Source organism: Eurosta solidaginis, chromosome 1 (genome assembly GCF_040869045.1).
Source record: "Eurosta solidaginis isolate ZX-2024a chromosome 1, ASM4086904v1, whole genome shotgun sequence".
NCBI classification, from domain to species: Eukaryota; Metazoa; Arthropoda; class Insecta; order Diptera; family Tephritidae; genus Eurosta; species Eurosta solidaginis.
In genome coordinates, this window is record NC_090319.1 from 355325220 (window position 1) to 355343153 (window position 17934).

Genomic DNA, 17934 nt, shown 5'->3' on the forward strand with positions numbered 1-17934 from the left:
CGCTGCTTTAGCCTATCAAATGACAGACTCCCGCGTATTCTAGCAGAGGAGACTTCCAAGCTTGGGATTTCGTGGATAAAAACTTGGAAAGAACTTGCTAACATCGTCAATCTACCTTTCATTACGCAATTGCCATCAGCTAATATACAGTCCTTCACTTACTCGCTCTTAGAACGCTTAATTGAGTATAATTCAAATAGGTTCCTCGAAATGGCTCGGAAGTCTATTACACACGACATTTACCCGGCCCTTGTGCCGTTGGAGAGTACGTGTTTCACTGATGATTACAGTGCATATGCAGCCAGTCGGATTCTCCGGGCACGTGGAGGTTTGTTGAATCTAAACGCAAGAATCTATAAAAACATATCGTCTTCTCTTTGCACACAGTATATAACTCGCAGGAGCCAGAAGAGGTTTTTCACTTTATTGGCACATGTCCGATATATAACAACATTCGTGCCCTTTACTTTGGTGAAAGAACTTTAGATATGGCCAAGGTGGTTGCCAGTTTAAATGGATTTAAGTTTATGGAGGAAAGCTTTAAATTTAGGAAATTATTATTAAATGAATTTTTGTAACTCGATAGTATTTTATTTAACACGTCGTGCGACACAAAACACACAACATACTCTGTTATTGTCGGTATATATCTAATTTAATTCTAAGCGGGGTCGCCCCTCGGCAGTGTCTGGCAAGCGCTCCGATTGTATTTCTGCCACGAAAAGCTCTCAGTGAAAACTCATCTGCCTTGCAGATGCCGTTCGGAGTCGGCATAAAACATGTAGGTCCCGTCCGGCCAATTTGTAGGGAAAAATCAAGAGGAGCACGACGCAAATTGGAAGAGAAGCTCGGCCTTAGATCTCTTCGGAGGTTATCGCGCCTTACATTTTTTTTTTTTTTTTATATCTAATTTAATTTATTTATTTAAGTGCTTTGATGTACGCAAAAGCATAAATCATACTCTGTATCTGATTTTTTGGAAAATAAATTTATACTACTACTACAACACTTGCAAAGTCTGAAAGCGCTCATAGCCAACACAAATTCAGAATTCTTTTTTATGCATTGCTTGCAGCAAAAGTTGGAAGTTGGCTACTTTTGCATGTCAGATGGCGCTGGTGATGACTTATTTGTCGCGCCCCATGCAAGTACATGCATTCAACATATCTGTCAACGCACGATGCTGCATCAAAATTCTTATGTGTCAGGCCTGTTATCTTTACTTCGTTGTGCAAACTGCAAAGATTTTAGAAACTCAACAAAAAAAAAAAAACATCCTTTATATATTTTATGATTTGTAATTTTCAATTTAATATTTTCTTATTTCACACTAAAATTTTACGCACTTAACCTAATTAAATACTAAAAAATAATAGTTTACAGCTAATTAGCTAATATTTAAGTAAGATTTAGTTAAGATAATGCATTAAATTTTACCTATTAATTTTTGCAAAAATTTAAAAGTTTTTTCATATTGAGAAATAGCGCAGCCGGGGTAGCTGTGCATAAAAATTATTCTAAGAAATTTAACTAACATTTCTTCGCTTATAATACATTCACATTGCGCCATAAACTCGAGTTAAAGGGCCATTCTGGAGTTTACTGGTGCTGCTAAACTCTAAAGCGTACCATTAATCTCGGTTTATGGCGCAATGTGAATGAATCGTTTAGTTTTTAATACGTATTCAGACCAAGTGTGTGGTATTTACTTACATACATACACTTCAAGTACGATGTATTTAAAAATAAAAACTGCTAATGATTGTGGTTTCAAATATTTTGTGCTACATATATACGCATGTATGTATGTATATATGTAAGTTTGGCACATTTTTAACACTCGTTTAAGGTCAAATCGTGTGTGAGAATCAGTGTTGCCATTTTGATGCTTTTGGAGCCAGATCTAGCCTTTTTTTTGTCCCTTTTTAATATGTTTGCCCCTTTTTGGCTCCAAATCTATTTCGGCAATAAAATTTGTAATGTGTTTTATGTGTGTCGTAGTTTTATTTTATTTGTTTCGTTATGTATGATGTTGCAACTCGGTACTCAACTAATAACAAAAACTTTAATCGATAAATTGTGTCATGAGGTTGTCCATTTATTTTTCCAGCTTGTGCAACAGCATAGTGTCACCTTCTAAGAGTTTCGACCATTTAACTTCAAATTATAATAATTTTTTGTCTCCCGTATCTTATTTTCATTATACCTTTGAAGAATATATACGAATTAAAAAAGAATATACCTAAATGTATAGACGAATTTATTTAAAGAAATAATATGTAATATATGTCGCAATTACATAATTAAATTAATAGAGCACTTAAGGCAACGCTTGCCGCAAAATATAGAAACGCTTAGCAAAATAGATTTCTTTTTAGTTGAAAACACATTGAGAATTGTGAAACCTAAATTGTTTTCATATTTCACAAATGAAATACAAAAAAAAAAAACCAATATAGCAATGACAAAATAACAATTTCTCTAAAATTGGGAAAATGTTACTCAGCTTTAAGTTTTTACAGAGTTTAAGAACGCGTTAAATCGAAACCGTTACCAAGAGCTTGTCGATTTTGTGCTTACATTTCTTTTGTTGCCAATAAGTAATGTTGAAGTTGAAAGAACGTTTTCAAACATGAGCTTAATTAAAAGTAAACACAGAAACAAAATGAATTTAGTTATGTTGAATTCGCTTCTGACAATAAGAAGTGGTCTTAAAAAGCTTAATAAATGCTGTCATGACTTTAAAATAAATAACGATCTCTTAAAATTAATGAACACAAAAAATATTTACGAATGGAGCAATTATAATAATTCATCCACTGAGTACGAAATCATAGATTTTGAAGTCTAAGGAACTTCATGTATATCTCGTTCCAACATAAACTCAAATATCGCACGCTACCTTACCGCCAAATGGCAAAAAAAAAGTTAAAAAATAAAACGTAACAGTACGCCGATATAACAACAAAAATTGTTAATACATCGCAGAGCACGGGGAAAAAAGTGTCAATAAAATATGACACTATGGCAGCATTGCCATCAAACAAGTCCAATTTTCACATCCATTCTGCAACAGATGTCGCAGTGTTGTGAATATCAATTGGCACGAACCAGAATAGAAGTAGGATTAATGAAGACAAACAAAAAACCGCTGTGATGGCTATAGCAGCGGCACCTAAACGTTGCCGATGAAGGAATTTATCAGTTCCCGAAATGGATCTATACAACGAGCTTTGGCAGTTGTCCAATTTTTTTTCTTTCTTCTATTCTAATTTAAAAACTTTTTCAATTAAGAAAAAATTTATCATAACAATAATAATGATAAAAAAATTATTGTTAGGCCTTGAGCTCGATTCGAATCCGCGATCTTACAAATCAGGTGGCCGATAAAACGACAAAAAAACGTATTTTTGTTGTTAAAAATATATAAAATGAACTATAAAAACAGTATTATTTATGTACCTCTATTGTAGCTTATTTTTTTTTTTTTTTTTTTTTTTTTTGTCAGTTTACCGTACCTTTTTTATAACCTTGTTTAAGTTTGATTTGAAATAAATGTGAAAACTTACATTGAAAAATGTAAATATACTTTTAGCTCTTTTTGCAACGGGTTTTGGATTTTTTTGAAGAAATTTAGCTCTTTCTAGCCCTTTTTTCTAGATTCTAGCCCCAAAGATATTTCTTTCCTGGCAACACTGGTGAGAATTAAGTATTTAAGTCTTCTTATTTTTAATTAAAATTCAGTGTTTAAAATCAAATTTAAATTTCACTTCAAACTAATATCTTCTTGACACAAATTGTTTAAGAATTCTTTTTATATTTAATTTTTTGTAAATGTAACGCAATTAATTTAATACCGCAGTCTGCCTATATAATAAAATCTAAGTATATATCACATAATTTTCGGCATTCTTATACTAATGCATTCTTATACTTAAGGCCCGAATGCATACGATTTTTGATGTCGCATATGCAGCATGCATAGTAGGCCGGGTCGATTTGTGGGGAGGCAAAAAAAATCGCCCATTGCTCTGTGAAAATCATATTCTAGGGATCAAAATAAGAAACTTTGCCGAAGGAACCATACCTCTAAAACGAATTCTGATGTCCCCCCCCCCCCCCCCCCTTTTGGGTCGTAGGGGCAAATTTTCAAAAATCCCACTTTGAAATGCCTATGTTTTTTCTTTTTGGAGTTTATTTTTCTCTTTAGAAATTTATTTAGTCCGAACATATGTAAATGAAAAATTATTATGAATTTAACTTAGTAATAGAAAAGAAATTAAAAAAAATTATTAGAAATTAGCGTTTTTACAACCCCCTTTTAAAACCAAGGCATCACTATGATGCATTTGCATGTCGTAAACATAGTTTTGTGGGTTTTTTATTCAACCGTTTTAAAAGATGAAGGTATCACTGTGACACAATTACAGATCGTAAAATTGCTTGTGTTGTTTTTTTTAAGCCACCACAAGACACAGCAGGTAGAATTGAAATTGCCCCTACCCAACAGTTCGACCCAAAGATGGGGACATCAGAATTCGTTTTAGAGGTATGGTTCCTTCGGCAAAGTTTCTTATTTTGATCCCTAGAGTACGATTTTCACAGAGCAATGAGCGATTTTCAAATCGACCCGCCCTAATGCATATACTATTTTTCGCTACCAATGCGCACGATGCTGCATCAAAAATCGTTTGTGCCAGGCCTATTAATATCAGCTCTAGTTTCTATATGTTAGACTCTCACTTACGCTCACACTCAGCATAACTTCGTGCATCTTGTTTGTCGATAAATTAAGGAACTCTCACATCCATGCAACTTTAAAAAATTTTCGCAAATTTTCACTATTTACATATTTCCTTAAATTTTACTCGAATTTCAATTAGCTTTTCATATTTACACTATACAACATCTTTCAATGACTGGCATCGAGCTCGTGCTCCTCATCACTCGGACAATCATCCATTTCCATATCGATAAGCTCATCATCGTCATCTTCGTCGCAACTTGCTGGATTACGGCTGCGATCAGATTGTGAGCCGTCGCCTTTGTCATCCTCCTGCTGGATGCGTTTGTGTTTCGTACGTCGATTTTGAAACCAAACTTTCACTTGCGTCTCAGAAAGATTAAGCGATTGCGCTAAGGCTTTACGTTCAGCGCCAACGACATATTGGTTGCTTTCGAAGGCATGTTCTAGCTTGAGCAATTGAGAGGGCGAGAAGGCAGTGCGTATACGTTTTGGTTTACGGAAAGGTTGCAGCAAGAAATCTGCAAAGTGGAAGGAGCGCGAAAGAAAGTTTGCGTTAGTAAAAAGTTGACACAAAATTTTATAATTTTAAGGATTTCGTTACCGCTCGTTAAAATGCAAATAAACAAAATTTGGAAAAAAATGTGCATGTACTTACTTCCTGGAAAACGATGTGGAAATATGCGCCCATGTCGACTCAACAGCCATGGATATAACGGATAGCTATCGCGCGCCATGCCAGGACCGCCCATGAATGGTGAGGCATGTGGCGGTAAACCACCACTCAAAACATGACCCGCTTGCAAAGCGGCGGCCATTTGAAATTGTGCAGCGGCTATTAAATGTGGATTATGTTGCGGCGGTAATTCAGGTGGTGGTGCATTAATGTATGGTGGTAGCGCTTTAATATCAGGCATACCTTGCTGTGGCGGTGGTGGTTGTGGTACGCCTGCAGGACCCATGACAGCAAAGGGGCGTACTAATCCTGGACTGATTGGCATACCTGGCAGCAGCATAGAGGCATGAGCACCGCTAAGTGCATTTGGTGGTCTTGAATATTGCGGTGTAGTGGGTGCTGGCGCATGCTGTCCTGCAGTTGCAGGCAACGACGTTGGACTGCCTGGTAACATGGCGGGCGGAGATGATGGCTGCGAAGAAAGTGGTGAAACAGATTTTGGTGGCGTATGTGGTGGCTGCGGTTGTTGTTGTTGTTTTTGTTGCTGTTGCGTTGGTGGTGGTGTTAATTGATTAGGTTGTTGGCGATGCGCAGGATGTTGCGCTTGTTCGGCGGCTGACGATAGCGGTGAACGTTCACGTTTTAAATTTAGCATAGGATGTGTGCCGGTTGGTGTACGTTCGGGCGAAGAAAGACGTGCCGGCGGTGAATTGTATGGGCTTGCAGCATGTATGTTTAAATTAGCAGCAGCCGCTGCGGCAGCAGAATTGTGCAAACGTTGTAAGATTTCTTGTATGTCTTGACGTAAAGGTGTGCTGCCGTTAGGCGACAATTGCTGTTGTTGTTGTTGGTGTTGCTGCTGTTGATGGTGATGATGTTGCAATAGTAAATGTTGTTGTAGCGCATGTTGTTGAGCGGGTGATAAATGCGGCGGTAAATGCGTGTGTGAGTATTGTTGTTGTGGATGACCGCTGTGTGAATTATTAATTGTTAGCGGAAGCGGCATGCTAAGGTGTGGCGCTCCAGGCAGATGTGTAGTGCCTGCCGTAGTGGGTGCAGCTGGTGGTGTTTGTGGTGGTGAGCTTGGACCATTACTGCCGCTAGTTGCTGAATTTGTGCTATTCATTTGTTCGACAAATTGCTGTTGATTATGACCGACGGCATTTTGTGGTGGTGATGCAGCACCATCATTGCCCACAATCGATTCGATGCTAAAACCGATCTTCTGCTTTGGTGTAGGCATCAGAACGGCTGAGGTGGGTAACGGTGGAATCATTTTAGTCATAAATAATTGTTTTTGCAGAGCTGTGGCTTGAGTTGGTTGGAGGGGTACTTTGATTTGGTTAGCAATTTTCGCGTTTAAAGAAAATGTGTTTTTTTTTTTTCGAAAAATAGATAAAAGTCACTAACTTCGGGGCTTATCTTTTGCCGTTTCAGTACTTATTTGTTGTTTTAACACAGTTGTGTATTATCTGCATATTTTTTTTATTACAGCACTACACTGTTTATTTTACTCTTACGTCAGATAACTTGCTTTGGCAGTAACATTGCTGACTTGTATTTTTTTTTTTTTTAATAAATTTGTTTTTGTATTCACTAAGTTTTCTTCATGCTTCATACACAAAGTTTGGTTCACTCACGAAACCGTTAGTATTAGAAAAAAAAATTCTTTTCAAATTTGTGTTAGCTTTTATTTAACACTTTGCTCTTTTATTGCTAAGTTTCTCGACGCGCGCTCAACGTGTTCACTCAAAGACAGTCGCTGTCAGAATAATCCACAACTTTGCACCGCCACCGCACCAAGTATCCGACCTTAGCTCCAAAAAACATTCAACCACTCGCTTGGAAATGTGCGCGCTCTCGCTCAATACATCGCTATTGCTCTTCCCATTCATGCACAAACAAATAAGCACAGCGTCTCATGCTCGCATTCACAAACTCACCAGCAAACTCATGCAACCGGTTTCACGTAAAAGGCAAAACTTATTTACCATCGCACAAAAAAGTATGTATATACACAAACACGAATAGATATATATGTATGAATATACATATCGCGCACAGCTAATGGCTAAAAAGTGGGCTGTGCTCGTGCTAATTATCCTCAGAGTCGCTCAGCTATATTATATTCCCATGCATGTATGAGTAGTATATAATCGTTTTACCTAAACTCCAATACTATCGGCACCGCTTAAAACCCGTGTGGATTTTATCTAATAGATACATTTTACGTAGCTAAGCGAGAAAGAGCAAGAGCTATAACGTTTTTGACTATTAGCAGTAGTTGTCATTCACTCAGTTAATATTTACTTACTCGCGCTACTGTTCAAAACAACAACACACTATTTGCTTTGACCCTCTCTCACACACTCGATAAACCAGCTTCAGCTATGAATGGCTGGTAGCTGCTGGTTTGCTTGCTTTATCGTCGTATGTATATCCAAACGGTAGGCGTTTCCCATCGTAATATACCGTTTTTGCGTTCCTAAACGTCAATTTCTGCATATGGCTTCCGTTGATGGCCATTACAACAAAAATGCCTGCGGTATAGCAGCGGTGTACAGTAAACCGAGTGCCAAAATTTACTATTGTAATGAGAGCTATTTACCATAGTTGTTGTAGTTGCTCTATTATTGCACTAGAAGCGTATTGTTGTTGTTATTGGCATAACTGTTTTGCAATTTAGCCAAAACTTTGCATTCCTGTGAGGTATTTGTTTGTTGTTTTTCGGGCTACATTGAAATCTCTGCACTCACAATTTATAATTATTTTCTCTTTTGGTAAACAATTTGTTAAAGTAAGTTTATTCATGTTGTAGATTGTTTTGTACATACATAGCTTACTTATTTGTTGTTAAATCAGCAATTCCAATTATTATGTGTTGTCGTCGTTTAGCTTAACATAGTCGTCAGCTCGCTTACTCCCGCCCAATATCTCAGACCACTTCGTCAGATCCATCTTTCATTTATGTACAATTGCAATGCAATGAAATCCCTCTATGTGCACATACCTATATGTACATCCATATGTATAACGACATACATATATATGTACATCCTTTTGGAATATATTCTTTACGTGTATGTCCTTTGGTGTACAACTTTTGTTTTATTTTTGTTAAAATGTATCCATTTGATTTAATTGGAATTGATTTAAAAAGCGCATAAAACCCCCTTTCAACTCCTGTTGGATTGGCAGTTTGGTGGTAATGGTTCTTACTGCATAGACAGTAATATATTGATGTATAAGTACAAAATGCTGGAATGTTGCGCAGCTTCATATACCTTTTTATAAATAAAATAAATGTAAGGCGCGATAACCTCCGAAGAGGTCTTGGGCCGAGCTTCCAATTTGCGTCGTTCTCTTTTTTTAAATTTTCTACAAATTGGAGGGACGGGGCCTAATTATTTTATGCCAACTCCGAACGGCATCTGAAAGGCAGAAGAGTTTTCATTGAGAGCTTTTCTTGGCATAAATACACACGGAATGCTTGCCAAACACTGCCCCGGGGGACCTCGCTTAGAAAAATGTTCTTCTGATTGAAAAAATTTGTTTCTAAAATTTTGATGTTGTGTCAGGTTTTCGAAAAGATTGTCACTAAATTCACAAATTTTTTTAACTATTATAATTTGGTTTAGTTCTAGAACGAGTTGCTCCAAATAGATGTCCCGAAAATAGTAGATGGTGCCGCTTCTCATGAATATCCTGATCAGTCTCTCATAATAGCGCCTGATATTATGGCGGTTCATGGCCCGTTTGTTTGCAAGCGCCCATAACTAAGTAATATTAACGATGTTCTTTTGACGAGCCACTCCAATGAACTCTTTTCTATTTTTGAACGGGTATCCACACCTAAGAAGATGATGCGTCGGCTGACCTCGTCGTGTACGATGATGACCATTCTTAAATTGGCTTCTGTATCGTGAATGTCCTCTACTACTACCCAGGAAATGTTAGAGGTGGAATTAATCTGCAGTGTATGTTGTGAGGCATTGAAGAGCCAGGGATTGGGGATCGCAGTCATTGAGTTTATCGGTAAGCATTTATAGATCTCGTCCGCATATGTCACAGCGCTTGTCCGCATCTACAAGCAACATCTTTGTCTTGTTCAGCGGCAGCACATCGAGGTACGGCAGGTGTACCAAGCGCCAGTCGCATAAGTGAACGGTTTTGTCAAACCGGTGGAAGTGGTTAGAGTAAGACGCTTTTCTCTTGACCCAATACATCTTTCACTGGTCGGTTTTTTTTAGTAACGTGCCTCCTAATATTGCGCCTCATAGCGTCGTTAGAAGATTTGCTTCTAATTGACCAACTCGAAAACGATGAGAGAAGGTTTTGAATGGTGGCTTAGGTTGATCCATAACTCAAACCTTGATGATAACCATATTCAGATTAGGTTAACTTTGATGTTAATTCTAGGCGAAGCCTTAGCACTTTGGACCAGTAGCTAGCGAGGCAGTTTGAGCGGTGAATCAAGTCTAATTCAATGGCCAGATACCCCGCCATATGTAAGTGACATTCGCCTTTCTTTATCTTTTCACAGTGGCATCGCTTTACTCCTCCCGGCCTGGTCTTTTCAGCCGAAAAATTCAAACGCAAAGGCCACAGTGATTAAGTCTCCAAGGTCATCCAGACCTCCAGGCTTGTTCAGGTACTCAACGTCTGCCCCTGCAGGATGAAGTCCAGCTTTGGCAATTAAAGTATTGCATCACTGGCGCGTCGCTCATCAAGCCAGCTCTGGAAGGCTGTTGGTATTCCCAGATGCTCGTACTACTCAATCTATTTTTCTTCAAAGAGTTATCGAGAAGTTTTGGATTTATCATCGAAAAATTATTAATATGTTAGCAATTTCTTATCATATCATTAACAATTTTTTATCGAAGTGTTATCGAAAATTTATCGATATGTAATTAAAAGGATATCAGTTTGCGTTTTCAAAATTAAAAATTTGTTGTCTATAAATTATCGTAAGGTATGAATTTTGTTATCAAAAATGTATTGATATGTTATCGAAAAGTTATCGATAATATCGGTTTGTTAACGCCACCCCATCGGTTTGGTATGAAACAGATACTCGAAAAATTTTAATAAAAAATCGATGACACATGTGTAACCCTTCGGTAACAAGCAGATAATAAACCAATATGAATAAGCTGAGAACAAGCCAAAAACTCGACGATAATAATTCGCTATTAATAATAAATTGATAATAAAACAATAACTTGCCAGTATAGTTGTTGCTGATAAGAAGCAGACGAAGCCCTTCCAAAAAAACTTGGAAATATTTGGTTTGTGGTAAAGTGAGTTGAAAAGGGAAGCGAGACGCCTTTTCAGGAAGAAAAAAGCAGAAGCAGAAAGGCGTGAGTGCGAGGAGCTTGAGCTGCTAGCCACCAGGAATAACGCCCGAAAATTCTACCAAAAAATACGGCGACTGACGGAAGGTTTTAAGACCGGGGCAAACTCCTGTAGGAATGAAAACGGCGACCTTGTAACTGATGTCCAGAGAGTGCTTAGATTATGGAGGGAATACTTCTCTGCTCTCCTAAATGGAGGCAGCAATTCACCGCGCAGAGATGAAGAACCCGATCACGCAATCGATGATGATGGAATATATGTCCCCCCGCCCGATTATGACGAAGTTAGAATAGCAATAACCAGATTGAAAAACAACAAGGCCGTGGGCGCTGATGAATTGCCTGCGGAGCTATTCAAGTTCGACGGCGAGGAGTTGGTAAGGCGCATGCAGCAGCTTCTTAGCAAAATATGGGCGGACGAAAGCATGCCCGACGGTTGGAATTTAAGTGTTCTTTGCCCAGTCCACAAGAAGGGGGATACTGCAAAATGCACCAACTATCATGGAATCAGCCTTCTTAATATCGCATATAAGGTCCTTTCAAGTGTATTGTGCGAAAGATTGAAGCCCACCGTGAACCGGCTGATTGGACCTTATCAGTGCGGCTTCAGACCTGGTAAATCTACCATCGACCAGATTTTCACAATGCGCTAAATCTTGGAAAAAACCCGTGAAAAGAGAATCGACACACATCACCTCTTCGTCGACTTTAAAGCCGCCTTCGACAGCACGAAAAGGATCTGCCTATATGCCGCTATGCCTGAATTTGGTTTCCCCGCAAAACATATACGGCTGTGCAAAATGACGTTGAGCCACCATCAACTCAGTCAGAATTGGGAAGGACCTCTCCGAGCCGTTCGAAACTAAACGAGGTTTCAGACAGGGTGACCCCCTATCGTGCGATTTCTTTAATTTGATGCTGGAGAAAATTATACTAGCTGCAGAACTTAACCGCACTGGAACAATATACTATAAAAGCGTGCAATTACTGGCATATGCTGATGACATTGATATCATCGGCCTAAACACCCGCGCTGTTAGTTCTGCTTACTCCAAACTGGAAAAAGAAGCGGTAAAGATGGGTTTGATGGTGAATGAGGACAAAACGAAGTACCAGCTGTCATCGAGCAAAGAGTCAGCGCATACGCACCCTGGCAACCACGCCACACATGGCAGCCATAATTTCGAAATAGTAAAAGACTTCGTTTATTTGGGAACCAGCATCAACACTAGCAACAACATCAGCACTGAAATCCAGCGAAGAATCAATCTTGCCAATAAATGCTACTTTGGACTAGGTAGGCAATTGAAAAGTAAAGTCCTCTCTCGGCGAACGAAAATCATACTCTACAAGTCACTTATCGTACCCGTCCTGCTATGTGGGGCAGAAGTGTGAACCATGACAACAGCAGATGAAGCGGCTTTGGGGGTGTTCGAGAGAAAAGTTCTTCGAAAGATTTATGGACCTCTACGCGTTGGCGATGGCGAGTACCGAAGAAGATTTAATGATGAGCTGTACGAGCTTTACGCAGACATCAACATAGTCCAGCGAATTAAAACGCAGCGGCTGCGCTGGCTAGGCCATGTTATGCGAATGAAAGATGATGCTTCGGCCAAGAAAGTGTTTCTATCGGAACCCGCCTATGGAAGCAGAGGTAGAGCGCGGCCCCCACTCCGTTGGAAGGACCAGGTGGAAAACGATTTAAACGCCCTTCGTGTGACCAATTGGCGCCGGTTGGCGGAGCGAAGGAGCGACTGGCGCACCTTGTTGGACGGCCATAACTGTTTAGACGGTTAAGCGCCAATTAAGTAAGTAAAGTTACCACTATTGTGGTTTAGCTTCAACTCCTGGGCGAGCTATAGTTAATTTAAAAATATTAGTTTCCTAGACATACACCGGCATATTTACACACGCCTTTTATTCTTCGAAGCTTGCATAACTTTCCAACCAGTTAGTGTGAAGTCTTGTTATAAGCTAGAAGTGAGTTACTTTCTGAAAACCGTAAAATAATACAGTAGGAGCAAACTTTTTTTTAGGAATTGATAATTTTTTTCTAGGTCATAGTCGCATGTACACAATGTCGGTGAAGGTGCAAAATCGCTCATAGCACTTTGCAAAGCTGCGTAAGCGACATTTATGTAAAAAATGAAATACGCTCACCACAGTGGCGGAGCTACTATGGGTGGCACCCGGTGCGGAAGTTGGTGGTGTCACCCCATTGAAAGTAAAAAGCATTAAATTGTATATGATAAATGTCATGGATCATTTATTATTTAAAATATTGAAGAAATGACAAAACACAATAATAATTAAGACAGAAAAGGAATTGTTATACACTCAAAATTTCTTCTTTCTAGCTTTGACAGCTGCAAACTCAGCAATTCATCGAAATTAATATTTTGTATTTCTTCGTGTTCGATGGCTAATATACCAGGATTACTAAGCCGCGATTGGGACATTATTGCCCGTAAATATTCCTTTATTAATTTTAATTTACTGAAACTTCTCTCACATGAAGCTACGGACACGCAAACCGTCATGAATAATTTCAGTGCAATCATAAGATTAGGAAAATATTCTGTTAAATCCCATTCTTATTCTTGATAGAACATTAATGAATTCATTCTGTATATCTGTTGGCAAATATGATAATTTTGAAGTTTTATCTTCATCCATTTTCATCATGTGTTCTTTCAACACTACATCATGCTTTGACAATAGTTTTAGTAACTCCAAAAAATTGCCTTTATCTTTAGAGTATTGTCCTTCATCATGTCCACGAAACGCCAAGTTTTGTTTAGCCAGAAATAAAGTTATATCCAGTAATCTAGTTAGAAGATATTTCCACTTCTGTTTTCTATATCCATCAATTGCAAAGCTGCATTATCTACTGGTTTATTCAATTTTAGTCTCATTTCTAAAGCTTTCCATTTCTCAAGATTTTCTAGTGTTCATTTTAACAAAACAAATATCATCTCTTGCATTTGTATCAAGGCGAACATCAATTTCTTTTGATAAACTTGGGCTGCCATCAGTTTTTGTAACTTACTTAAAAATCGATCCAGACATACTCTGAGTTACATCCAATCTAGACTGTTTGGCTTTCCTTTGCTGAAATCCACTTTTTCTTTTGGATGTATACATTCCCCGGGGCATTTTTCACTTGATGTTTGTTTCTTACGCCAAAACAAAAAGCCAGTTTTTATGGTTTATAATGTGGGAATATTTTCTCATAAACTAGTTATATGAAATTCAATTATAAAATTATCTTACCTGTAAAATATTCGATATGAATCAATCAATCTTTTTAATCTTCACAAAACAGCATTTAGGTTTCTAAAATTTATTTTTTCTTTTTATTATCTATCACTACAGAATAATACACGTTTAACAATTCACGCCAACCAAACACAACACACTTCACGAAACAAATGAGAAGTGTTTCAACTGAGACGTCAAAGATCGCGAGTATGGGACGGGGAATCCCAGCGTCAGACTCTATTGCGGGAATCCACGAATTATACACAGAGCTGAGCTAGTGCTAGTGGGGTAATCCTAGAAAAAGAAATTTTTGTGTCAGCGATTTTTTTTGTTTGTACATTGTTCTTAAAGTTGAGAGACCTGGTGGATGTCACCCCAAAAAAGGTGACACCCGGTGCGGACCGCCCCCGCCGACCCCTTTTTGCTACGCCCAGGCTCACCAGATGCTCTTGGCATTAGGCCACATTCGTTAATAACATACATATATTCGATATTTAGGATGTAAAATGACAAATAACGACGTTTTTGTAAAACCGCAGTTAAGGAGTTGCACAAAATATGACTGCAAAATCAGAGCTTTTTTTAGCTGGCTAAAGATGGCGAACTCGATTTCACACGTAAATACAGTTCAATTCTTAAAACTAAACTTGATTGCGTTAAGTGTGAGTTTTAAAATGTACATTTTTCTTTCATAAAAATTATCTTATATATAAATAGCAAGATGAAAAAATGTGGAACTGTTTTCTGCTAAACTATAATTCTAAGGTAGACATATTATATATATATTGATAGGAAATTCTGAGCTGCACTGTTATCCATAAATAAAAACAATTTTAAAAATCATTTTAATATAAAAAATTTAACATAAAAGTCACACTACTACACATGCACTTATTCATAATATAGACACGCTGTGTGTGTACTTGCTTTTTGTGTACTATGCTGAATCGTGATCATGGCCGAAGAGTTGCCTTGTACACGATAAAAATTAAACAAAAATAAATAGCTGATGATGCATCAAGTCTATTTCTTTGCTTTCCTTTGCTTTCCTTTCTTTTCCATTCTATTCTTTTATTTTCCTTTCCTTTGTTTTCTTTTCTTTCCTTTCCTTTCCTTTTCTTTCCTTTCGTTTCCTTTCCTTTCCTTTACTTTCCTTTCCTTTCCTTTTCTTTCCTTTTCTTACCTTACCTTTTCTTTATTTTCCTTTCCTTTCCTTTCCTTTCCTTTCCTTTCCTTTTCTTTCCTTACCTTTTCTACTTTTCTTTTCTTTCATTTCTTTTATTTTCATTTCCCTTCCATTGATTTTCCTTCCTTTCCATTTATTTTTTCATTTCCATTTATCATAAAAGTCACACCACTACACATGCACTTATTCATATTATAGACACGCTGTGTGTGTACTTGCTTTTTGTGTACTATGCTGAATCGTGATCATGGCCGAAGAGTTGCCTTGTACACGATAAAAATTAAACAAAAATATATAGCTGATCATGCTTCAAGTCTATTTCTTTGCTATCCTTTGCTTTCCTTTCTTTTCCATTCTATTCTTTTATTTTCCTTTCCTTTGTTTTCTTTTCTTTCCTTTCCTTTCCTTTCGTTTCCTTTCCTTTCCTTTACTTTCCTTTCCTTTCCTTTTCTTTCATTTCTTTTATTTTCATTTCCCGTCCATTGATTTTCCTTCCTTTCCTTTCCTATCTTTTCCTTTCCTTTACTTTCCTTTCCTTTACTTTCCTTTCTTTTCCTTTCCTTTCCTTTTCTTTCCTTACCTTTTCTTTATTTTCCTTTCCTTTCTTTTACTTTCATTTCTCTTCCATTCATATTCCATATTCCTTCCTTTCCTTTCCTTTCCTTTCCTTTCCTTTCCTTTCCTTTCCTTTCCATTCCTTTCCTTTCTTTCCATTCCTCTACTTTTCTTTTCTTTCATTTCTTTTATTTTCATTTCCCTTCCATTGATTTTCCTTCCTTTCCATTTATTTTTTCATTTCCATTTATCATAAAAGTCACACCACTACACATGCACTTATTCATATTATAGACACGCTGTGTGTGTACTTGCTTTTTGTGTACTATGCTGAATCGTGATCATGGCCGAAGAGTTGCCTTGTACACGATAAAAATTAAACAAAAATATATAGCTGATCATGCTTCAAGTCTATTTCTTTGCTTTCCTTTGCTTTCCTTTCTTTTCCATTCTATTCTTTTATTTTCCTTTCCTTTGTTTTCTTTTCTTTCCTTTCCTTTCCTTTCGTTTCCTTTCCTTTCCTTTACTTTCCTTTCCTTTCCTTTTCTTTCCTTTTCTTACCTTACCTTTTCTTTATTTTCCTTTCCTTTCCTTTCCTTTCCTTTCCTTTCCTTTCCTTTCCTTTCCTTTCCTTTCCTTTCCTTTCCTTTCCTTTTCTTTCCTTACCTTTTCTTTATTTTCCTTTCTTTTACTTTCATTTCTCTTCCATTCATATTCCATATTCCTTCCTTTCCTTTCCTTTCCTTTCCTTTCCTTTCCTTTCCTTTCCTTTCCTTTCCTTTCCTTTCCTTTCCTTTCCTTTCCATTCCTTTCCTTTCTTTCCATTCCTCTACTTTTCTTTTCTTTCATTTCTTTTATTTTCATTTCCCGTCCATTGATTTTCCTTCCTTTCCTTTCCTATCTTTTCCTTTCCTTTACTTTCCTTTCCTTTACTTTCCTTTCTTTTCCTTTCCTTTCCTTTTCTTTCCTTACCTTTTCTTTATTTGCCTTTCCTTTCTTTTACTTTCATTTCTCTTCCATTCATATTCCATATTCCTTCCTTTCCTTTCCTTTCCTTTCCTTTCCTTTCCATTCCTTTCCTTTCTTTCCATTCCTCTACTTTTCCTTTGTTTCATTTCTTTTATCTTCATTTCCCTTCCATTGATTTTCTTTCCTTTCCTGTCCTTTCCTTTCCTGTGGTTGAATTTCAACCACTGGGCGAACTCTAGTATGAAGAAAAAGTGTACATTTTAAAACTCTGAGTTACTGACTACCCCCTGGAAAGGAGACAATATAAATTATGGTTGTAAAGCTCGAAAGAATTTTTAGAAATAAATCTTGGCAAAAAATATCAAAAATACTAAAAAGTCACATTTTGGAAATATTATGGCGTCAGAAAACTTTCCACAAAATCAACAACATTTACATTAATCTCTAAACACTTTGTTTTTATGTGCCTAATAGTACGCACGAATCGCTAAATAGACAATAATAAGTTTAATTAGTTGACCTCCAGAGCATTAAAAGTGAAAACGTAATCTGTCGCGATTATGCAAAGAATAACAATATTATAGAGAAAATAATAAAATTAATATATTAAAATGATTTATTTATTTACGCTTAGTTCAAAATTGTGTTAAAACAATGTTAATTAGTTTATGGTACATAAAAATATGTGTGTAATTGTACACATCAAGATAAGTGCGTGATCTCATTGCCATTGAAACATGGTGAGTTTTGTGATAGTGATCAAATAATTGATTTTATATAAAGATGTAAATATATATATGAAACAATATCATTAGTTTGATCTCTTCAATAGTAAGCATCAATACAATCGTAGCCTTGGGGGTTGTGTATTTTTGTATATTTTGTAATCCTTTTATCCTTTTAATTATTTACTATTCTGCAAATTGCACAATTCGTACATATAGTCTGTGGAAAAATTTCTTGTATATAGTATATGCCTACATACATAGATGTGATATTGATTAATATAAAGTTTGATTTATGAATGCGTGGTGTGGAAAATGTTGAAAGCGACAAAGCTTAACAGGAAAGGGAAAACCTGTTTTAAATTTTATATATTTTTTTTTTTTTTGTTATTTCAGCGTGGATTCCAAATAAACTTTTTTCGAAATTCATATGGAATATGTTCATCGAAATCTTTTCAATCATC

The 17934-nt window shown here is 36.9% G+C and overlaps 1 protein-coding gene across 1 annotated transcript; it reads right to left on the bottom strand.

The window, feature by feature from the left end:
• Positions 1–4131: 4131 nt before the first annotated feature.
• ems (empty spiracles) lies at positions 4132–7173 on the bottom strand. The gene is made up of 2 exons (XM_067762726.1): positions 5403–7173; positions 4132–5265 (listed from the first exon to the last, which is right to left on the bottom strand). Exons 1-2 carry the CDS (start codon positions 6703–6705, stop codon positions 4913–4915), a joined length of 1656 nt encoding a protein of 551 aa, XP_067618827.1. The 5' UTR covers positions 6706–7173; the 3' UTR covers positions 4132–4912.
• Between the last annotated feature and the right edge of the window lie 10761 nt (positions 7174–17934).

Coding starts and splice junctions, on each gene's coding strand:
- ems (XM_067762726.1), bottom strand. CDS start 6,705: ATGACTAAAATGATTCCACCGTTACCCACCTCAGCCGTTCTGATGCCT. Junction 5,266..5,402: donor TCCACATCGTTTTCCAGGAA/GTAAGTACATGC, acceptor TCCACTTTGCAG/ATTTCTTGCTGCAACCTTTC.